The sequence below is a fragment of the Microcaecilia unicolor genome, chromosome 3 (genome assembly GCF_901765095.1).
Source record: "Microcaecilia unicolor chromosome 3, aMicUni1.1, whole genome shotgun sequence".
NCBI lineage: Eukaryota > Metazoa > Chordata > Amphibia > Gymnophiona > Siphonopidae > Microcaecilia > Microcaecilia unicolor.
The window spans coordinates 54,862,942-54,887,469 of NC_044033.1; the positions used below are offsets into that span (position 1 = coordinate 54,862,942).

Here is a 24,528-nt window from a genome sequence, read left to right on the forward strand (position 1 = left end):
GTAGACCGCGTTCCTGGAGGGACCAGCTTCCTTGGGTGTGAAGCCCATCGACATGAGCTCCCCATCCCAGGAGAGACGCATCCGTTGTCAGCACTTTTTGTGGCTGAGGAATTTGGAAAGGACGTCCCAGAGTCAAATTGGACCAGATTGTCCACCAATACAGGGATTCGAGAAAACTCGTGGACAGGTGGATCACGTCTTCTAGACCCCCAGCAGCCTGATACCACTGGGAGGCTAGGGTCCATTGAGCAGATCTCATGTGAAGACGGGCCATGGGAGTCACATGAACTGTGGAGGCCATGTGGCCCAGCAATCTCAACATCTGCCGAGCTGTGATCTGCTGGGACGCTCGCACCCGCGAGACGAGGGACAACAAGTTGTTGGCCCTCGCCTCTGGGAGATAGGCGCGAGCCGTCCGAGAATCCAGCAGAGCTCCTATGAATTCGAGCTTCTGCACTGGGAGAAGATGGGACTTTGGATAATTTATCACAAACCCCAGTAGCTCCAGGAGGCGAATAGTCATCTGCATGGACTGCAGGGCTCCTGCCTCGGATGTGTTCTTCACCAGCCAATCGTCGAGATATGGGAACACGTGCACCCCCAGCCTGCGAAGTGCCGCTGCTACCACAGCCAGGCACTTTGTGAACACCCTGGGCGCAGAGGCGAGCCCAAAGGGCAGCACACAGTACTGGAAGTGACGTGTGCCCAGTTGAAATCGCAGATACTGTCTGTGAGCTGGCAGTATCGGGATGTGTGTGTAGGCATCCTTCAAGTCCAGAGAGCATAGCCAATCGTTTTGCTGAATCATGGGAAGTAGGGTGCCCAGGGAAAGCATCCTGAACTTTTCTTTTACGAGATATTTGTTCAGGGCCCTTAGGTCTAGGATGGGACGCATCCCCCCTGTTTTCTTTTCCACAAGGAAGTACCTGGAATAGAATCCCAGCCCTTCTTGCCCGGATGGCACGGGCTCGACCGCATTGGCGCTGAGAAGGGCGGAGAGTTCCTCTGCAAGTACCTGCTTGTGCTGGAAGCTGTAAAACTGAGCTCCCGGTGGACAATTTGGAGGTTTTGAGGCCAAATTGAGGGTGTATCCTTGCCGGACTATTTGCAGAACCCACTGATCGGAGGTTATGAGAGGCCACCTTTGGTGAAAAGCTTTCAACCTCCCCCCGACCGGCAGGTCGCCCGGCACTGACACTTTTATGTCGGCTATGCTCTGCTGGAGCCAGTCAAAAGCTCGCCCCTTGCTTTTGCTGGGGAGCCGCGGGGCCTTGCTGAGGCGCACGCTGCTGACGAGAGCGAGCGCGCTGGGGCTTAGCCTGGGCCGCAGGCTGTCGAGAAGGAGGATTGTACCTACGCTTACCAGAAGAGTAGGGAACAGTCCTCCTTCCCCCAAAAATCTTCTACCTGTAGAGGTAGAGGCTGAAGGCTGCCGGCGGGAGAACTTGTCGAATGCGGTGTCCCGCTGGTGGAGATGCTCTACCACCTGCTCGACTTTCTCTCCAAAAATATTGTCCGCACGGCAAGGCGAGTCCGCAATCCGCTGCTGGAGTCTATTCTCCAGGTCGGAGGCACCAGCCATGAGAGCCTGCGCATCACCACACCTTGAGCAGCGGCCCTGGACGCAACATCAAAGGTGTCATACACCCCTCTGGCCAGGAATTTTCTGCACGTCTTCAGCTGCCTGACCACCTCCTGAAAAGGCTTGGCTTGCTCAGGGGAAAGAGCATCAACCAAGCCCGCCAACTGCCGCACATTGTTCCGCATGTGTATGCTCGTGTAGAGCTGGTAAGACTGGATTTTGGCCACGAGCATAGAAGAATGGTAGGCCTTCCTCCCAAAGGAGTCTAAGGTTCTAGAGTCTTTGCCCGGGGGCGCCGAAGCATGCTCCCTAGAACTCTTAGCCTTCTTTAGGGCCAAATCCACAACTCCAGAGTCATGAGGCAACTGGGTGCGCATCAGCTCTGGGTCCCCATGGATCCGGTACTGGGACTCGATCTTCTTGGGAATGTGGGGATTACTTAGTGGCTTGGTCCAGTTCGCAAGCAATGTCTTTTTTAGGACATGGTGCAAGAGAACAGTGGACGCTTCCTTAGGTGGAGAAGGATAGTCCAGGAGCTCAAACATTTCAGCCCTGGGCTCGTCCTCCACAACCACCGGGAAGGGGATGGCCGTAGACATCTCCCGGACAAAGGAAGCAAAAGACAGACTCTCGGGAGGAGAAAGCTGTCTTTCAGGAGAGGGAGTGGGATCAGAAGGAAGACCCTCAGACTCCTCGTCAGAGAAATATCTGGGGTCTTCCTCTTCTTCCCACGAGGCCTCACCCTCGGTGTCAGACACAAGTTCACGAACCTGTGTCTGCAACCTCGCCCGGCTCGACTCAGTGGAGCCACGTCCACGATGGGGGCGTCGAGAGGTAGACTCCCTCGCCCGCATCGGCGAAGCTCCCTCCGCCGACGTAGTCGGGGAGCCTTCCTGGGAGGTGGCCACAGTCGGCACCGCACGCGGTACCGACGTCGGGGACCTCACCCCGGGCGATGGGCCAGCCGGCGCCACGCTCGAGGCGCAAGCACCGCCGGTACCGGAGGGGTAGGGCGCAACAGCTCTCCCAGAATCTCTGGGAGAACGGCCCGGAGGCTCTCGTTCAGAGCGGCTGCAGAGAAAGGCATGGAGGTCGATGCAGGCGTCGACGTCAGAACCTGTTCCGGGCGTGGAGGCTGTTCCGGGCTGTCCAGAGTGGAGCGCATCGACACCTCCTGAACAGAGGGTGAGCGGTCCTCTCGGTGCCGATGCCTGCTGGGTGCCGACTCCCTCGGCGACCCAGAGCTCTCGGTGCCGACGCAGGGAGGAGACCGGTGTCGATGCTTCTTCGACTTCTTCCGAAGCATGTCACCGGAGCTCCCCGGCACCGACGAGGAGGACGTAGAATCCATCCGTCGCTTCCTCAGGGCCGAGGTCGAAGCAGGTCGATCCCGGGGGGGCTGTACCGCAGGAGCCCTCAGGGTAGGGGGAGACCCACCCGAAGGCTCACCGCCACCAGCAGGGGAATGGACAGCCCTCACCTGCACTCCACCCGATGCACCACCGTCCGACGACATCAGGAGACGAGGTCCCGGTACCACCGACGTCGATGCAGCTATCCGATGTCTCGGCGCCGATGCCTCGATGCACTCGATGCACTGGCGGCCAAGGATGAAGGTCTGGACGCTGATGACGTCGATGCACACAATGACCCCGGTGCCGATGCCGACGAAGAGCCCGAGAACAAAACGTTCCACTGGGCCAATCTCGCTACCTGAGTCTGCCTTTGTAACAGGGAACACAGACTACAGTTCTGAGGACGGTGCTCGGCCCCCAGACACTGAAGACACGAAGAGTGCCTATCAGTGAGCGAGATTACCCGGGCGCACTGGGTGCACTTCTTGAAGCCGCTGGAAGGCTTCGATGTCATGGGCGGAAAAATCACGCCGGCGAAATCAAAATCCGAAATGACGAATTTGGAGCACCAAAACTTTAAGGGAGAAAAATCTCGACCGAGGCCAAAAAGAGGCCTACCCCGACGACGAAAGAAAACTTTCCGGGGCAAAAACTGGAAACACGGGAAGGGGCAAACGAAACCCAAGGGGGTTTCCGGAGCACTTCCCGAACAAGGTAGAACTTTTCCGAAGAAAAAAACACGTCTATTTAAAACGGACGCGCGAGGTCGACTCTCCGGGGCTCGACACGACAAAAACACAGCCGTACCGAGTGCGGACGAAAGAAGACTGGCTGGCTCGAGCCGGTTTCGGGCGGGAAGACGGCCGCGCGGGCGCGCGAGGGCTAGCAAAGGACTTTGCTAGGAAGATTCCGATTGGAGGGGCTGCCGTGGACGTCACCCATCAGTGAGAACAAGCAGCCTGCTTGTCCTCGGAGAATAAACTACTACAGCTATAAAAATTAGAATACATTCAGAACTTATATTAAGGTTAACTATATCCAGAAGCAACTGTATTTCATCTCAAATTGCCTTACTTCCTATAGTCAAATTTTGCTGAGAAGTTGGTTGCATTTATAGTACATATTTTCAGAAAAGTAGATTAGTTTCATAATTCTGAGTAATGCGTTCCTTTGGTGTTTTATATCTAGTCATTTTTTCTGTGATGGTTAGCTAGAAAAAGGCCATAAACCAAGCTAAGCTGTACGCAACACTTGAAAGGAAAGAAATTTAAACTCTGTTTGAAGATATATTTTATGGAGAAATGAAACTGAAAGTCTTCATTCAACCTGCTTGCACTAGTCTTTCAAGAACTGGGATAACAACTGTGCCCAAACTGGGAAAGAAAAATACTTGCCACGGAGATGAGTATCATGTGCCTTATATCTGAGGAGGGAGGGAGGGGAGTGCTACACCTACTCTGTCCCTGACACTGATTCAAGAGCAGGTATGTAATTAGAGGTTGCAGCCTGAACAGTAAGATGTAAGAGAGAGTAAAAAGGTAACATGGGAGAAGAAAGAGAAGAGAGAAAAGCTGCCGTGTACCATAGACCCCAGGAACAAAAGTCATCCAAATCTGAAGTCAAATTCATAAAATAAAAACCAAGCGAAACAGATATGTTTTCAGCATAGCTTTGAACTTGAGCGTATCCTCCATGCATAATGATAGCGGAAGATCATTCCACAGAGAGGGCCCCACTACAATGAACATCAATTTTCAGAACGTACCCGAATGCACCGCCCGGGCTGGAGGCAGTCAGCAGGTGCTGTTGACTAGAGTGTAAGGTCCTAAAAGGAGTACAGGGTGTCAAATAAGAAAGCAAAAAGGTAGGGGGAACACAAATGTAAAATCTTGAATATCAACAACAGAATCTTTTACATAATACAATATTCCACTGGAAGCCAGTGTTTTGCACGAAGCAGTGGAGTACCATGGTCAAACATACTTGAACTGGAAGGCAGCTTAACTGCAATGTTTTGGATCAACTGTATACACTTGATCTCCCTCTGGCCAATATCACTCAAAAGTGCATTGCAGTACTCTATGCGAGTAATAAAAGCATGGAGAGGGATGTGAAGCGTGTCCTAACTGAGCAGGTGTTTAACTAATCTAATGTGTCTCAACTGAAAAAAAGGAGAAATTAGATCTTACCTGCTAATTTGCTTTCCTTTAGTCCATCCGGACCGGACCAGGTTTGGACTGATGAGTTGTGCTCGCCTTCCAGCAGGTGGAGACTGAGAAAAAACTGTGACTCTAGAGAGCCAATAAGAGCACTGGTCATGTGACCCTAGCCTCAGTATTTGACTAACAAAGCAGGAAAGAAAGAAAGAAAGAAAGATTACCTTCTGTGCCGTATGGAATCCTAGCAGCCACAAAGCACTCAGCAATGCCAAGTATTAGAGCTCACCAGCAACACTCACCAGAGAAGTGGTATGGCCCCTTATGTATTAGAGCTCACCAGCAACTCTCACCAGAGAAGTGGTATGGCCCACTTAAAGTTTTACATATATATACCAGCAACTGAGCCCACCAGCAACTCTCACCAGAGAAGTGGCATGGCCCACTTAAAGTTCCATATATACTAGCATCTGGTTTGTTTGTTTGTTTGTTTTAATATTCCGTTGAAAAGATGATGAAATATGGGAGGGGCCTGGTTCGGTCCGGAGGGACTAAAGGAAAGCAAATTAGCAGGTAAGATCTAATTTCTCCTTCCTTAGCGTCCCTCCGGACCGGACCAGGATTGGACTGATGGGAAGTACCAAAGCAGTAATCTTACGGGAGGGACCCTATCAAACCCGCTGGGAATACTGAAGTTGCAAAGAGCGCCTACTGGCGACAATGACCATCTAGTGTGCACAAGTACTCCGAGGGCCCTAAAAAAATCACTCTGCCAAGGAACAATCGCTTATCAAGTTGTGGAATGTGTTATAGCCGTTACTGTAAATGTACCCCCCCCCCCCCCCCGAAGACAATTAGAAGTTCTGATTTCCTTAATGCATCGAGATATAGAGAATTAGAAACGACCAAACCCTTACACCGACTGGCGAGAAGGACAAAAAAGCAATTCCCGTGCCGAAAATGTTCAATAGCTGTGAAATACCATGTAACAGCTCCCTTAATTGCTAAGAGCTCTCTTAATATCTAAATTATTGAATTTCCTGTGATCTTGTACTCCCGAAGAAGACGCCAGAACAGAAAGAAAAAACTGATTGGGAAAGATGAAAAAACGTGAAACTCCGGTAGACAGAAAAGAAGGAACCAGAAGTAGAAGTACTCCAAACGTAGAACTACTTGGTTCTTGGAAAAAAATTTTCAAAAAGAAGAAACGGAGACCTGCAGGAAAGAACCTTGCAGCCCCGAAATTTTCCTAGCTGAATCAATGGCTACGAAAAAAAAACCAGTATCTTAAGAGAGAAAAAACCTCAATAGAAACCAGAAGAAAAAACAGCTGCAACCTGAAGAGAAATAGCTGCAACCTGCAGTTAAAGAGAGAGAGAACATCCATTGTCCAAGAGAGAGAGGCATGGCTCGACGACGTAACCGCAGCTTAGTAACAATTACTGAAGCAGCAATTCCTCTCTTAGCTCATCAAGTCCGTAGAAGAGCCAAACCATAAGGCAAAAACAAGCCTGGTCTGGAAGAAAGATGGGACCTTAGAACAGCAGGGCCTTACTAACAGGAAGATGTAGAGAAGACGCTAAGAAAGACGCTGAAGATCCGCGTAACACGGACTTCAGGACAAATATGAAGGTGTCAGATCTACCGGACCCCCATGTGTGTCGATCTCTTGTAAAAGACGACCCAAGAGAAAATATGAAGGAAAGAGATAGAGAAAAACTGGAAGACCAATGCTAGAAGAGGGCATCTACCCCTGCCGCTGACAAGTCTTTTCCGCGAGAGACTAAGCGAGTAACCCATGAGGACACAGCGAAAGCAAAAGGTTCTAGAACTGGAGCGTCCCTTTAAGGTACTATCAGCTGACAACGCTCAGAAGGTGGGAGTTCATTCCCCTGGAACTAGGGAGAATAAAGAGAAAAAATGCACATAATGGTTTTTTGTTTTTTTTTTTACTCCGACCACATGGAAAGCTGAAAATCACAGTAAGGCGAGAGTCTACCCATGCCAAAAGACTCGCGTTCTGCCATGTGAAGAGTAGCTTCTTCATTCTTCTTTGATAAATGAGATAGGCTTCTGCCAAAGAATTGTCCGACTCTCACCACCTCGCTATCCAGTAGGAAAAGAAACTCCTCCAGAACTAGTTAAATTATTCTAATTTCCAAGAAATTGAAGGAGTGAAATATTGCCAAATGAGACCACTGAAAACGGGGTAGCCTGCCTAAACAACGTGCACTGCAGCCATGAAAACTGACAAGAAACGATTAAAAAACTATCCACTGTGTATATTCTACAGGCATACCTGCACAGAGGATGTTCAATCTCAACCACCAGAACAGAGTGCTGCACTATTGAAAATACAGAGACCACCTCAGCTGAGGGGATTCCATCCGAGAGGAATATCCGGATATGAGAGAATATCAGAGAGATGTCATGAAAGCTATAGCCCAGGAAAGAACTCCAAAAGTCGCTGTCATGGACGGTAACCTGAATATAATGTTGAACATAAAAAACGCTACCTAGAAGCAAAATATTTGAATCTGGAACACCTTTAGTAGCCAACCTAAGAACTGTAACAATATTGTCCCGCTCGGTCTAAGACCTGCCGACTCTCTTAATAAGAAGTATCCCCTATTAGCCAGACATATCTAGACACCGGAAAGTAGAATTCCCTCTTCTATGAAAAAAACACTGCCACCACTACCAAAGGGTTGGTGAAAGTGAAAGGGACTGTTGCAAGATGCAACGGCAGAGCCTGAAACCGAAAAATGGTGTCCCAGAATCGCAAACCGCTCAAATGTTTTGGAAAACCGGTCGCGATAGAAATATGTAGAAAAAACTTCCAGCAGACCTAAGGACATTAAAAACAGTGCCCTGCACGAATTACCAGTATGACATATTCAAATGTCTACATACGAAAAATATGTGACATTGAGAACGCGGTAGACTACCCTGAAAACAACCAAAATAGGATGATTACAAAGGCAAAAGCTTGAAGCTCCAAGAGCCGCCAATAAACAAAATAGGATGACTACAAAGCAAAAAGACTTAAAGGTCCAAGAGCTGCTGTACATTGTCCCCTACCGCACTAGCAGTGCAGCGAGAAGGACAGAGAGACTCTAGAAAAATGGCTGAAAGAAGGTTGGCAAAGCTAGAGGCATAGCCAACTTGAAAAATCTGCAATGAGTCCACCTCAGCTGTAGAAAGTGGAAACAGGAATCCTGAACTACAAGCTCCTACAGATATCGTAGACCATTGCCGACATAGCAACAGATAGGAAGTATGTAAAGGCTGTCATTGAGAAAATACCTGGCTAAAGAGGTGAAAACAAGAGTAAAGTTAAATAAACCATCATAGAAGAAAATGTTATGCAGGAAAAGAAGGTATATAAATCCCTGTTGCAGACTTGACTGAAGGACCAAATAAACTGCCAGCTGCTGCAGTTACACAACATACCCCTGAGGCACATATGATATAAGAAGAAAACATATCCCAGAGCGCAATTCATATGAGGCAGAAAAAAACGCCTGTAGCTGCTGCCTCTGCAAGCAGCTCACCTGAGACTCTTGCGCTAGACGCCAATTTGTGGAAAACTGAATTAATCAAAAGTAGACAGTATACTTTATTTGTTTTATATACAAGTCCATAAACCACTACTATATGGACTTGGGAAAACTCCACAGTTCCAGGAATAACATGTATAGAATGTTTGCACGTTTGGGAAGCTTGCCAGGTGCTCTTGGGCTGGATTGGCTGCTGTCGTGGACAGAAAACTGGGCTCGATGGAACCTTTGGCCTTTTCCCAGTGTGGTATTATATATGTACTTAGAACTATAAATGTGTATATATATATATATATTTTACAGATGCAGCCACCAAACACAATGCCTGACTGAAATCATACCTATGGGAAAAAGCACATATGTAACCCAAATGGTGAACTCATGACATTTTGAAAGTTGCTAAAATAGAAGGCATAACTGCGCACTACGGACCCGCAGTGAAAAACACAGTAGATTATAGAGAAACAAGCATGAAAGGACTGTCCAAATACTATATAGAGTGGTTTAAGGACATACAGAAATGGTATAAAAAAGTGAAAAGGAGAATAAATGCATAAAGGTCAAGCAAGCAATCAGTCTATGTAAAATATACATAATAGACAAACCTAAAAACGTAGTGGCCTGATTCTGGGCCAAAAGAAACCCCGTTATGGATCTCAACCAGTAGGAATGATGAAAAAGACTCCTCTGGAAGTTATTATTATTATTATTATTAGCATTTATATATATAGCGCTACCAGTCGTACGCAGCGCTGAACACCTGACACAAAGAGACAGTCTCAAGATGAGTCCCAAGAGGAAATATGAACGCATGGTTTAAGTGAGGAACAAACTGAGAGGAAAATCCGCCCTCCTAAGATCCCCTAGACTGACCCCGAAACACGATCTCCGTCGTCCGTCTGCCCTCCAGCAAACTGAGAAGCAGAGAAGCTCCCTCGCTGACAAAAGGGCAGCTGAAGGCAATATGGCGGCTCTCAGCGCAAAATCTAAAACATCCAAAGGAGAAAATGGAAAGAATTAAGGCAGACGCGATGGACCGGTAAAAAAAAAAAAAAAAAAACAGCTGATGCAAACCGCAGGAAAGAAACCAAAGAAATCAACTAACACCGCCAAGCAGAAGCCACGAGTACTCACACCCCGGCACAAAGAAGAAACGCGTTGCCTGCTCGTCCTCGCTGAGCTCTCTGTGCGGGTGTGCCCCAGAAACAACGCTTCGCACCCTTTTTTTTTTTTTTTTTTAAACAGCATGTCGCTGCCAAAAACGCGAGGAAAACTTAGACGCAACTCTCCAAGTAACAAATATCGCTCGTTAAGGCCATGGGGACCGTCAGAATTAAGTCTTTCTCATTCATTTCCTTTCTTCTTTTTTTTTTTAAACAAAGAACTGGAAATGAAACACAACAAAACTGCCTGCTCAAAAGTAGTCTGGGGAAAGAAAAGACTTCAGAATTTAACTTCTCTTTTGTTTTTTTTAAAGCACAAACTAAAAGTGGCTGCCTCTCCCAAAGGCAATACACTTTTCTAACAAAAGGGTAGCCCTTCCCAGCTAAGTATGGGAGATGGGGAGGAAAGAGGGGGAGGGACTCGGGGCACCCGAGTGTAACACCCCAGAGGCTGGAAAAGAAAGAAAGAAAAGAAATACCTATCTGCCAAGCCTCTTAGTAAGATTCCCCATGCACAGAAGAACTATTATCATTATTAATAATATGATTAGCTTCTTAAAGAGAAAAAGAGAGAGACTAATAGGCTCACCTCCTGCCTGCTGGAGACTGAGAAAATACTGAGGCTAGGGTCACATGACCCGGGCTCTTATTGGCTCTCTAGAGTCACAGTTTTTTCTCAGTCTCCACCTGCTGGAAGGCAAGCACAACATATCAGTCCAATCCTGGTCCGGTCCGGAGGGACGCTAAGGAAACAGATCTTAACAACATGCAATAAATGCATATGGAAGGAAAAATTAGAATCCATTACCACCCCTAACACGCTAATGGTGTCACTAGCCCCAAATGATAGCTCCTACCATGCCCCCCCTTCTCTCCCCAAAGCGCCTCACCTGTTCTCTCCATAGGTGTAGTTTAGGATGAATATGGGGGGTGGTGCCCCCTAAATGTGGCGGGAGCTAATGTTGAATTGGTCTCCCTCTCCTTACTGCCAATATGACTTCCTTACTCTTTGGATTTTCTAATCAAGCAGATAAATTACACTCATAGCTCTCCACAGTTGTGTGCTCAGGTGTTACTCTTCAACCACCCATGAATGCCTCTGTAGGAATTAAAACAGCACCATCTCTCTAAGGAAATATATATTAGCTGAACTAAAGAAAATGGGGTCTGCAAAGACAAGGATTCTAAGATACTACAGTGGAACTAAGCTGCACTGAACAGAGAAGAATACTGTTTCTTTGTTTCAACTTTAACAGTGAAGGAATGCAGACCTCTTCATGAATTGGCTCAGCAACCTTGAGACACCTCATACTAAATGAGAGAAGCCTTGCCTGACTGGATATAACTTTGCCTGTCTCTCATCTGTTGTTTCTGCCCCATATTTAATTGGTCACCAAAAGAAGGACTTTGAATTTGTTAATATGTCTCCGTTGACCAAAAAGATCCATGGATACCAGGGGACCATCAGACCTGTAATCCCAGTGTCATTTACTATATTACTACCGTATGTATCTACTTTATGTATCCACTCAATTTGGGACATACTATCCCTTCATTTACATATTTCACCAATCAGAATGACAAAAATATTTAATAAGACATCAAAACAAAGTAACAGGAAAGCGCTGCCTATGTTACCTGCCAGGAATTGTGGTTGGGTAAGTTATACGTCACATTTTTATTAATAAGCACATGGCCATCAAAGGATATTATGCATATAGATGCAGTTTTCACCTTTGGTGCAATATCCTTGTATATAAAACTTGCAAATTTCCTTTTTCTTCTCCAGTTCTGCATCATGATCAAATTTACATTGGTCTCCCTGTGTGGGGAAAAAAGGAGGAAAATACCCTCAAAATTGACAATGATATTTCTAAGATATCTTCTATTAGTTATATATGAAAATGAAAATGTTTACCTTAATACACCGCCCTTCAAGGAAATATTTACAAATCTGTTTTCCTTTGTGTTCCACTGTATGTTGGTTTATAAATTCCTGACTCATGTTCACCCATTTCTTCACTGGTTTACCATCCTAGAAAGAGAAAAGCTGTACATTATTATAGTCAATGAATCAAAGTTACCTATCTGTAAGCAGGTTATGTCTACAGACAGCATAATAGAAGTCTCTGCATATGGGTGACATCACCCAGTGGGGCTTGGATGGTGAAGGGCATTCTAAATTTCTCTACGTTTCAAAAGTTTTCCATAGTAGTGTACTGTGCATACACATGGGTTCCTGTACTAGTGCCATGGTATGATGTCACTTCAATTTTGTACATAGCAAAAACTATGTGGATGCCAATCATTCTAGATGGGTTCAAGTAAAGCACCACTGTAAAAAAGAGAGGTTACACAAAGTTGACTTTATTATGTCTTAAAGATATCATGATATAGTTTTGTTTTACTTACTTGAACCCAACTAGAATGATTGATGACTAAATAGGAGCTAAAAAGAAATGATACATCCCCTTTACAAGAGTCAACAAACTAGAATGCTAAAAGGAAAAGAACCACCCTCTAAAGAAAACTCATATTTTTCAATGTACCCCAAATTTTGGCACTTCACCTTACTGCAGTTAATTTCTCCATCTACGGTCTGACCATTTCCAACTGGATTTCACCCTTCATATCTGTATGTCAAGTTTAACCAGGCACAAGTCCTCCAAACTCATTTCCACCAGAGGTAAAATCAATGAGGTCACTTTCTGATCTGAGCTAACAGATTCCCTCACTACCTCATCTTTTACATATGGTTCGATCAAATTCCGCTGGGATACCAAGGCGAAAGATTTTCAGTTCTCCATTCCCTGTACTATTTCTAGCTAGATTAATGTTTTGCCTTTATTTTCTCCTTTTTGATTGGATCTGTCATATTTAATAAACTTTTGCCTTAATTTTTTTTCTTTCACTATATGAATATATAAGTTAAGCAGGTTTGGTCTGCTTGTTAGAAACCTTTAACCAGATTTTCTGTATAAGTAATTATTACTTGATATGTATAATGAATAATTACTATAAATAAACAAATATATTTAAAAAAATTGTCTCTTAACATATCCTGTCTGGCGCCTTTCTTCTAAAGTATACATATTGAGATCTTTAAGTCTGTCACCATATGCTTTATGACAAAGACCACTGACCATTTTAGTGGCTGCCCTCTGAACCAATTATTCCATCCGTTTTATATCTTTTGGAAGGTATGGTCTCCAAAATTGTACACAGTACTTTACATGGGGTCTCACCAGAGACTTATACAGAAGCAATCACCTTCTTTTTTTCCTGCCGGCTATTCCTCACCCAAACAACCTTCTGGCTTTTACAGGTCACCTTTTCTACCTATTTGCCCCCCCCCTCTTAAGATCATCAAATATGATCACCCTCAAGTCTGGCTCTTCTTTTGTACACAAAGGTACTTCACACCCTACATTGTACCACTTCCTTGGATTTCTGCAGCCCAAATGCATGACCTTGCATTTTTTTTATCATTAAATCTTAGCTGCCAGATTTTAGACCACTCTTCAAACGTCACTAGATCTTTCCTTGTGCTATTCACATCATCAGAAATGTTTACCCCACTGCAAAGTTTGGTATCATCTGTAGAGAGGCAAGCCTTGCCAAACAGCCGTACCACAATATCACTCACAAAAGTCTTAAAAAGAGCCAGATCAGAGACCAGCCCTTGTGGCACACCAGTGGTAAATACCCCTTTCCTCAGATTGAACTCCATTTACCAGCACCCTTTCTTGCCTTCCATGCAACCAGTTTCTAAATCCAGTCAGTCACTTTAGAACTCATACGGAGGGCACTCAGTTTATAAGCCAACCATGCAGAACAATGTCAAGGGCTTTGCTGAGGTCCCCAGACACAATGGGGGACTTGTTGGAAAGCTATAACTAAAGCAAAATCCACAAAAATCAAACATCTAAAGGCTGTTTATTTATAAACATTTTTATGTTGCTGTTCTTGCTCAAAATCAAACAGCAATAAGCTGAACCCTAACATGGGGTTGATGCAGAAAACTCCCCAAGCAGTTACCAAGGGACTAGCACACTTTTGCTGTGGATTTGCAATGCAGAAAGGATTTCAGTGTGGGTGTTAACACATGCAGAAACCCGGACCGCACACCACATTGAAATGAAGGCAACTGCAGTGATAGGCTAAACTGCGACGTTCAAAATAGAAAAGTATTTGTTTTGCATGTGCAGCTAATGCAGGAAAATTTTCACAAGGGTGTGGAGTAGCGTAGAAAGATTGGTTGAGAGGAGCCTCAACCCCCAAACTGACCACCCTGTTCCGGATACCTGGCTTCGGCCCCCTCCCTCTTTCCCTTTTAACTGGGGCTTTGTAGGTGGTTGTTTGTTCTTTCATTTTATGTATGTTTTATTATGTAAGTTGCTTAGGTTCAAGTGGCTTAGAAATGTTTACAATACATACATAAATAACACATGGTGATCTAGTGGACCCCTCCTTTCCCTTCCCTCCCTGATGACCCAACCCCGCCCCCATCCACACTTCAAAGTATTTCCCTTTTAGTCTAGTGGTCCCATCTCCCTCACCCAGTCACACTTCAAGTATTTTCCCTGGTAGTCTAGTGGCCCACCTGCCCTCTTTTCCCAACTCCCCCTTTCCTCAAGGAAAAAAAAAGAAAAAGAAAAAAATTAATCCCTTTTGTCTAGTGGCACCCTCCCACCCCTAACCCCTCTCCCAGACTCACCCTCCATACCTTTATAGGAGGCAGGACTGATGTCTACTCACTCCTGCCTCTGGTGCTGCCATCTTGGAAAAGGCGGCACCCTGCCCTATGTGGTGCATCCTGTCTGCCATATAAAAGCTGGAGTGGCTCCTACCTATGCCGGTTTCAATCTCAAAATGGCTACAGCAAACTGCTGCAGAAAGTCACAGCAGCCATTTCCATTGTGAAATCTACATAAGCAGGAAAGAGTGTGTGTGTGTGGGGGGGATCGTTCCTGCCCTGAAGAGGACGATAGACCAGCAGGGCTTTTAAAAGAGGCCCGTGGGGGGCCTATGGGTGGGGGAGGGGACAGTTTGTGATCGGGTGAGGGGAAAGCACCTGCTGGCCTGCCTGCTAGCAGCTGTAAAAAAATTAAAAAAAAAGTGCAGCTGGGAGAAAGGTGCCAATACAGCACACTGGCTCAAAAAAAGGCCTCAGTTGTATGTGCATTCATATAGAGATTGTATGTTTTTATTTTAGGAATATTTTGTGTTCTCTTTATTATTTTTACCTTTATTTTAGTTGATTGTATATTTTGGTTTTTGTATATTGTATAATGTGGTAATTATGTAAATGATTATGTATGTTTTGCTATAAGCTGCTTTGGACACTGGAAACAGGAGGTTATAAGCTTTTAAAATAAATAAAATAAGAGAAGCAAATAAATCCACCAGAGGTGTTCCCAACTCGTAAAATATCTTATTCACCAATCCTCTATCCAGTCACCAATCATGTTGTTACAGTAATGACTTCATTTGTCTGCAATCATGTTGTTACAGTAATGACTCCATTTGTCTGCAAGGATGTTGTCTTTCTTTGCCAGGTAGGTGTCTCTGATGATCATCCAGTGAGAGATGACCCTGTTTCACATTCTGTTTCCCAACATGTGAGGCATGATCCTGTTCCTGCTTGCTTGTTTACATAGTACATTGTCATTAGCATGTCTGTTTTAATTAGTATAATTCTGTTGACAAGTAATCTGTGAAAGCTTATAGAGCATTCTAGATCACCCTTAGTTTCATGAGATTTATATGGTAAATTTTTCCCTCTAGAATACTATAGATACCATTACCCAGATCTATAGTTTGGGCACCACAGATGTGCCCAAACTGGACTGGGGAGTTTATTTACCCAGTCCAGTTTGGGCACATCTGTGGTTAGGGACATCTTTAGTCAGTCACCACATGAGGGAGTCTCTGAGTGGTTAAGTGATGCAGATGGTATCTCGTAAGCTCTGAGTCACCCAAATCCACTGAAAGCGCAAGGTTCACTGGCCTTGTGTCACAGTGAAATCTATCCAGTGAGTTACACTAATGGTTGAGGACATGAGAACCAACAATCTCAACACATTCCACTCTAACATATGCTGACTCTGTGTTATTTCTTCCACTATGGACATCAAGGTGGTTATCCTTTCTTGTGGAAATCCCATAGACTCCTATCACTTACAGCCAAATCTCTCTGAGCAAAACCCTGAGCTGGCTTATTGTAACTTAGTTTTCTTGGGGCTGCCTCAAATGGATGTGCATCGGTTGCAAACTGGTCAGAATATAGCAGTCAAATTAAGAGCCTTAAGAAAATGGACTATCTCTCACAAGCATTGATCTGTTACACTGGCTGCCTGTTATGTCTTGCCTTGCATTCAGTTTAAAATTTTTAAGTTGGTTTCTGGGGCACTGAATGACATAACACCGAGTTATTTAGCAACCAGTTTGATTTATGTGCCACAGAACTACTGACTTCCTAAGACAAGGTATGACAAACTACACCACACATCCTCTAATTTGAATAGTAAATACCAAATCCAGGATATATCCTCCCACATGGGTTTCTCCCTCCATCTGCTTTACAAAGCCCAGATCCCACATAAGAATAGACACACTGGGTCAGACCAATGGATCATCTAGCCCAGTATCCTGTTTCCAACAGTGGCCAATCCAGATCACAAGTGCTTGGGAAAAACCCAAATAGTAGCAACACGCCATGCTACTAATCCCAGAGCAAGCAGTGGCTTCCCCATGTCTGTCTCAATAGCAGACTATGAACATTTCCAACAGAAACTTCTCCAAATCTTTTTAAACCCTGATACACTAACTGCTGTTACTACATCTTCCAGCAAAACATTCCAGAGCTTAAATATTGGTTGAGTGAAAAAATGTCTCCTCCTATTTGTTTCCATGTAACTTCATTGAGTATCCCCTAGTCTTTGTACTTTTGGAACGAGTAAGAAAATCGATTCACTTTCACTCGTTCTACACCACTCAGGATTTTATACACCTTAATCATATTTCCCCTCAGCCGCCTCTTTTCCAAGCTGAAGAGCCCTAACCTCTTTAGCCTTTCCTCATACGAGAGGCGTTCCATGCCCTTTATCATTTTCGGCGCTCTTTGAACCTTTTCTAATTCCGCTATATCTTCTTTGAGATACAGCAAACAGAACTGAATACTCATGGAGTGATACAGAGGCATTATAGTATTCTCTGTATTTACCATCCCTTTCCTAATAATTCCTAGCATTCTGTTTGATTTTTTGGCCACTGACAAACACTGGGAAGATGATTTCCGCATATTATCTACGACGACACCTAGATCTTTTTTTGGGTGCTGACCTCCAAGAGGGACCTCAGCATCAGAAAACTATGATTAGGAGTGTTCTTCCCAATGTGCATCACTTTACATTTGTCCACATTAACTTTCATATGCCATTTGGATGCCGTGCCTTCCAATCTCCACAGTCTGCATGTTATAACAACCTTGAATAATTTTGTGCCATCTGAAAATTTAATCACCTCACTTGTTCCGATTTCCAGATCATTTATAAATATGATAAATAGCACCAGTCCCAGTACATATCTCTGCGGCACTCCACTATTCGCCCTCCTCCATTGGGAGAAATGGCCTCTGTTTTCTGTCCATTAGCCAGTTCCTAATCCAAAACAGAACACTGCCTCCTATCCCATGACTTCTTAATTTTCTCAGCAGTCTCTCATAAGGAACTTTGTTAATTCTAGATACACAACACATCAACTGGCTCACCATTATCCACATATTTATTTATGCCTTCAAAGAAATAAAGCCCATTGGTGAGGCAAGACTTCCTTTGGCTGAATTCATGCTGACTCTGTCCCATTAAACCAAGTTTATCTATGTGTTCCGTAATTTTATTCTTTATAATTGTTTCCACTATTTTACCTGGCACTGACGTCAAGCTTACTGGCCTGTAATTTCCTGGATCATCCCTGGAACCCGCTTTATATTGGCCACCCTCCAATCTTCAGGTACTATGGATGATTTTAACAAGTTACAGATTACTAACAGAAGCTCAGCAATTTCATGCCATCCAGTCCAGGTGATTTACTAATCTTTGTCAATTTGGCTCAGTTAATCTGCCAGGTTCATAAGGTTGCTGAGGCTCATCAAAATGAACATTACAATCCCCAAGAACAATCAATCAAATTCCACCATATACTCCCCTAATAAGTGTAGCATGTTCATCATTTGCACCACTGATGAATCTGGTGCTTTATAAATAAATAAAATTCCCAAACTTTCTCTCATACATAAAAATCTCATGGTCTAGCCCAAGATATTTCAGTCATTAGTGAAGCCCCACTTGGAATACTGTATTCAGTTTTGGAGGCCGTATCTAGCTAATGATGTAAAAAGACAAAGCAGTTCAGAGAAAAGCGATGAAAATGGTATGGGGTTTGCACCGCAAGACATATGAGGAGAGACTTGATGACTTGAACATGCATACCCTAGAGGAAAGGAGAAACCGGGGTGATATGATTCAGACTTTCAAATATTTGAAAGGTATTAATCTACAAACAAACCTTTTCCAGAGATAGGAAGGTAGTAGAACTAATTCTCTCGGCTGCAACCCTCGTCGTCTCTTCACCACCCTTAACTCCCTCCTCAAAGTGCCCTCTGCTCCCACCCCCCCCCCCTCACTCTCTCCTCAATCACTAGCTAACTACTTCCGTGACAAGGTGCAGAAGATCAACCTCAAATTCACTACCAAGCCACCTCCTCCTCTTCACCCTTTAACCCACTCCCTCAACCAACCAACCCAGGCCTCCTTCTCCTGTTTTCCTGATATCACCGAGGAGGAAACCGCCCACCTTCTTTCCTCCTCGAAATGCACCACCTGTTCCTCTGATCCCATCCCCACCAACTTACTAAACACCATCTCTCCTACTGTCACCCCCCCCCCCCCCATCTGTCATATCCTCAACCTCTCTCTCTCCACTGCAACTGTCCCTGACACCTTCAAGCATGCTGTAGTCACACCACTTCTCAAAAAACCATCACTAGACCCTACCTGTCCTTCCAACTACCGCCCCATCTCCCTCCTACCCTTCCTCTCCAAGATACTTGAACGCGCCGTTCACAGCCGCTGCCTTGATTTTCTCTCCTCATGCCATCCTCGATCTGCTTCAATCCGGTTTTCGCCCTCTATACTAAACAGAAACAGCACTCACTAAAGTCTGTAATGACCTGTTCCTTGCCAAATCCAAAAGTCATTACTCCATCCTCATCCTCCTCGACCTATCCGCCGCTTTTGACAATGTCAATCATAATTTACTTCTTGCTGCACTATCCTCATTTGGGTTCCAGGGCTCTGTCCTCTCCTGGTTCTCCTCTTATCTCTCCCACCTTCAGAGTACATTCTCATGGATCTTCCTCCACCCCCATCCCACTCTCTGTTGGAGTTGCTCAGGGATCTGTCCTTGGACCCCTTCTTTTTTCAATCTACACCTCTTCCCTGGGCTTGCTGATCTCATCTCATGGTTTCCAATATCATCTTTATGCTGACGACATCCAGCTTTACCTCTCCACACCAGACATCACTGCGGAAACCCAGGCCAAAGTATCGGCCTGCTTATCCGACATTGCTGCCTGGATGTCCAACCACCACCTGAAACTGAACATGGCCAAGACCGAGCTCATTGTCTTTCCACCCAAACCCACTTCTCCTCTCCCTCCACTCTCTATTTCAGTCGACAACACCCTCATCCTCCCCGTCTCATCTGCCTGCAACCTCGGAGTCATCTTCGACTCCTCCCTCTCCTTCTCTGCCCATATCCAGCAGACAGCCAAGACCTGTCGCTTCTTTCTCTATAACATCAGCAAAATTCACCCCTTCCTCTCCAAGCACCCCACCCGAACTCTCATCCACTCTCTCATTACCTCTCGCCTTGACTACTGCAACCTACTCCTCACTGGCCTCCCACTTAACCATCTATCCCCCCTTCAATTCGTTCAGAACTCTGCTGCCCGTCTTATCTTCCGCCTAGACCGATATGCTCATATCACCCCTCTCCTCAAGTCACTTCACTGGCTTCTGATCAGGTACCGCATACAGTTCAAGCTTCTCCTACTAACCTATGCTTCCGATCAGGTACCGCATACAGTTCAAGCTTCTCCTACTAACAAATGCACTCAATCTGCAGCCCCTCGTTACCTCTCTACCCTCATCTCCCCTTACGCTCCTACCCGTAACCTCCGCTCACAGGACAAATCCCTCCTCTCAGTACCCTTCTCCACCACTGCCAACTCCAGGCTCCGCCCTTTCTGCCTCACCTCACCCTATGCTTGGAATAAACTCCCTGAGCCCAAACGCCAAGCCCCCTCCCTGTCCATCTTCAAATCCTTGCTCAAAGCCCACCTCGTCAATGTCGCTTTCGGCACCTAACCATTGTACCTCTATCCAGGAAATTTAGACTGCCCCCAATTTGACTGACTGCACTTTTTTGTCCTTTAGATTGTAAGCACCTGCGAGCAGGGACTGTCCTTCTTTGTTAGATTGTACAGCGCTGCTTAACCCTGGTAGTGCTTTAGAAATGTTAAATAGTAGTAGTAGTAGAGGACATGAATTGAGGCTGCAGGGGGGGGGCAACTCAGGAATAATGGCAGGAAGTATTTTTTCACATAGAGGGTAGTAGATACCCGGAATATGCCCTCCTGCGGGAGGTGGTGGAGATGAAAATGGTACCGGGCTGCCAGAAGACCAACGCATCGGCACCTCCTGTATAAAGGGGGAGCGATCCCCTCGGCGCCGACACTTCTCGGGTGCCGATTCCCTTGACGCCCCAGAGCTCCCGGCACCATGTGTCGAAAGAGAATGATGACGGTGCTTCTTCACCTTCGCTCGACTCCCCGTCATCGAGACTCCTCGGTACCGATGAGGACGTGGAATCCTCACACCTCCTCGGGGCCGGGTCCGCCAAAGGTCGGTCCCGGGGAGGCCTGCATAACAGGAGGCCTCGAGGCAGGTGGAGACCCACTCGATGCCTCACTGCTTCCAGCGTGAATTGGTCTTTCAGCAGCTATTACCTCCGTTCCCTATGTTTCCCTCGATGTCGATGCCGCCGACCTTGGTACCAATGTCGATGTCGAAGGACCAGACCAAGTCCCAAAAAGCTTTTCTCTTTGGGCTTCGAGACGCTTGGGTCCATTTCTTCATATGAAGACAAAGACTGCAAGTGGCTGGGCTATGGTTGGGCCCAAGGCACTGGATACACCAGGCATGGGTATCGGTACCTGAGATGGTCCGGTTGCACCGAATACAACGTTTGAAGCTGCTGGGTGTCTTCAATGACATGGAAGGAAAAACGGCTTCGGCGAAATCAAAAGACGCAATTGTGCCTAATAAAAGAAAAAGGTCACAAAAATATGGAAATAACCCAACCGCGTGGCCCAAAAACCGGCCACGATGGAAAACAAAGGAAACGTGAAAGGGGACAAAACTAAAAGTACACTACGGGAACCTTTTTTTTTTATAATGACAATAATAATAAAATAAAGAAAAGATTAGGAGAAAAAAGTGAAAACTCGAAGACTCTCTCCTGGGCCTAAGAGGAGCGCAGAAAAAAATACTACTGCACCTCAACGTGGAGAAAAGAAAACTGAGGGAACGCACTCACGCGACGGGCGGGAAATCGGTGTGCGCTGCACATGCGCCAGAAGACTCTGGCAAAACTTTTTTTATATTTTGCTTGCAAAATGCCGTCCGATTCCTGGGCCGACGTGGACATCGACCCACATGTGAGAACAAGCAGCCTGCTTGTCCTCGTAGAAAAAACAGTTCATAGGTATCCCATATTATTTTAATCCCTTGATCTTGCTGCTTTTACTACTGATTCTTTTACCTTGAAATTTTGAAAGCATGCCACAATATCCCGTGCTGTGTTAGATTGGGCTTTGCCAATAGATCTATGCACCCGGACAATGTCCAACTGGTCAGGGGAGACCATCCCCAACCTCTGCAAGTAAATAAGAAGACAGTTTTTGTACACCTTGCTCACAGTTGGAGTACTCTGGTAGATCAGGAACACCTCTGACCCATGTTACATCGGCGGGATCTATTTTCCAAATCCTCTAGCTTCAAAGCTAGCTCCTGTGTATCTTCTTTAAATGAGCCCCACTTGTTTATTAGAGTTATAAGAGACTCAAAGTTTTCCTCCAGTCGTTGGTCTGTCTCCTCTGTTCAGAGGCCTAGGTCAGAGATTTCTTTTCTAAGGTATGCTCCCAGCATTGAAAGTTCATTACAAACGGCTTTATCATCATCTTTAATTCCATGTTGCCAGCGTCCGGGCATGGAGCCAGCACTGCGCTGGCATAAGAAAACTTAGTCAGGTCTACATCTTTTGCCTTAGAAGACATGGAAACAGAGTGGGTAAGTCACCCGATTGACAAATGCAGCAAGAGAAGTCCAAGAGTATGCTGGATGCCTGAGATACTTGACCAATTAGGTCCAGAGAGCGCCGAGCTAAGGGCTCAAGCTGCCATCGCTCATGGTGACGTCACTGACTCCTCACTCTTCAGGCACACACATGAACACATTCTGTCATTTTTCAGATACACAAACACATGCTCGCTCTCTCTCTCGCTCTTTTGGTTTTGCCCTGCTGCTCATTTGCTCACTCAGTCAGTGCCACCTCAACCCCCACCAAGTCTGCCCATCATCATGTAAAGGTCTTCCATTTACTTCCAGCTCTTTCTCAGCCTACAGCAGCAAACTCCTCAGACTTAACCGTTCCTCTTAAATCTCTACTCCTTTTTAACAATCCCCCTCCCACCTCAACACTCACTGATTCTACTGGCTGTCTCCAAGGCCCCATGCAGAGCTCAGTCTCCCCTACGTCACTTGCAGCCATTCCCTCCTTGCTGTAACTAGAGCAGTCTTCTCTTTGGCTAGATCCCACCCAGGGCCGTGCCTAGGGTCTCTGGCGCCCTCCTGCAGACTCAGTTGGCGCCCCCCCTGCAGACTATCAGTTGGCGGCGGCAGCGCCGCCCCCCCCCCCCCCCCCATGAAAATGATCGCTCACCACTTGCCACACTGACAGGAATTGTCAGCAATATTCTTAGAAACAAACTGCTATACATTGCAAAATAAGATAGCAGATGTAAATTCTCAAAGTGGACATATTCCAAACACTAAAATGAAAATAAAATTATTTTTTTCTACCTTTGTTGTCTGGTGACTTTCTTTTTCTGATCATGCTGGCCCAGTATCTGATTCTGCTGCTATCTGTCCTCTTAACTCCGTTTCCAGGGCTTCCTTTCCATTTATTTCTTTCCTTTCCTCCTTTCTTCTTCATTTCTGGTCCTCAGCTTCTGCCTATTTTCTTCATCCATGTGCAGTTTATCTCCTCTCTTCCTTTTCCCTCATTTCATCTCCTTCATCTCTCTTCCCTCCCCTCTATGTCCAGAAATTTCTCCTCTCTCCCTGAGCCCTGCCCTGCAATCCATATCCATCCATGCCCATCTGTCCCCTGCCCCCTCCATTCATCCCTATCAAGCAATTCCCCTCTCTCCCTGAGCCCTGCCTTCCCATCCATGCTCCTCTGTCCCCTGCCCCCTCCATTCATCCTATTCCAGCAATTCCCCTCTCTCCCTGAGCCCTGCCCTCCCAATCCATGCCCATCCATGCTCCTCTGTCCCCTGCCCCCTCCATTCATCCCTATCCAGCAATTCCCCTCTCTCCCTGAGCCCTACCCTCCCAATCCATGCCCATCCATGCTCCTCTGTCCCCTGCCCCCTCCATTCATCCTATTCCAGCAATTCCCCTCTCTCCCTGAGCCCTGCCCTCCCAATCCATGCCCATCCATGCTTCTCTGTCCCCTGCCCCTCCATTCATCCTTTTCCAGCAATTCCCTTCTTTCCCTGAGCCCTGCCCTCCCAATCCATGCCCATCCATGCTCCTCTGTCCCCTGCCCCCTCCATTCATCCTATTCCAGCAATTCCCCTCTCTCCTTGAGCCCTGCCCTCCCAATCCATGCCCATCCATGCTCCTCTGTCCCCTGCCCCCTCCATTCATCCCTATCCAGCAATTCCCCTCTCTCCCTGAGCCCTGCTCTCCCAATCCATGCCCATCCATGCTCCTCTGTCCCCTGCCCCCTCCATTCATCCCTATCCAGCAATTCCCCTCTCTCCCTGAGCCCTGCCCTCCCAATCCATGCCCATCCATGCTCCTCTGTCCCCTGCCCCCTCCATTCATCCTTTTCCAACAATTCCCCTCTCTCCCTTCCATGACCCCCCCCCCCTCGCATCCATGCTCCTCTCTCTCCTCTCGCTCCCATGTCCCAGCTGGCCTGGCCTGGCCCGCCCTCATCTCCCCTCCTCCTTCGCATCCATGCTCTCGTCTCTCCCCTGCCCTCCCGCTCCCATTGTTCAACTGCCCGCCCTCTTCTCTCCCCCCAACATCCCTTTTCTTTTTTTTTTCTTTTTAAATTTACCTCCGTGGCGGTTCCGGCAGCGTCAGTGAAGGAGGCGGTGCTCGCTCACGACGTCTCTAGCCTTCCCTTCGCTGTGTTCCGCCTTCTTCTGACGTCAAGGAAATGCGTCAGAAGAAGGTGGAACACAGCGAAGGGAAGGCTAGAGACGTCGGGAGCGAGCGCCGCCTCCTTCACTGATGCTGCCGGAACCGCCACGGAGGTAAATTTAAAAAGGAAAAAAAAAAAGAAAAGGGATGT

General features: G+C 46.3%; 1 protein-coding gene across 3 annotated transcripts in view; it reads right to left on the bottom strand.

The window, feature by feature from the left end:
• The window catches only part of ZC3H6 (zinc finger CCCH-type containing 6), a 202,835-nt gene that overhangs the window by 61,391 nt on the left and 116,916 nt on the right, over positions 1 to 24,528 (bottom strand). For all 3 annotated transcript variants that reach the window (XM_030195943.1, XM_030195944.1, XM_030195945.1), the window contains 2 exons: positions 11,735 to 11,851; positions 11,527 to 11,638 (listed from right to left, as the gene is read on the bottom strand). In XM_030195943.1, coding sequence (XP_030051803.1) covers positions 11,527 to 11,638; positions 11,735 to 11,851 — 229 coding nt within the window. The remainder of the gene's footprint in view (positions 1 to 11,526; positions 11,639 to 11,734; positions 11,852 to 24,528) is intronic.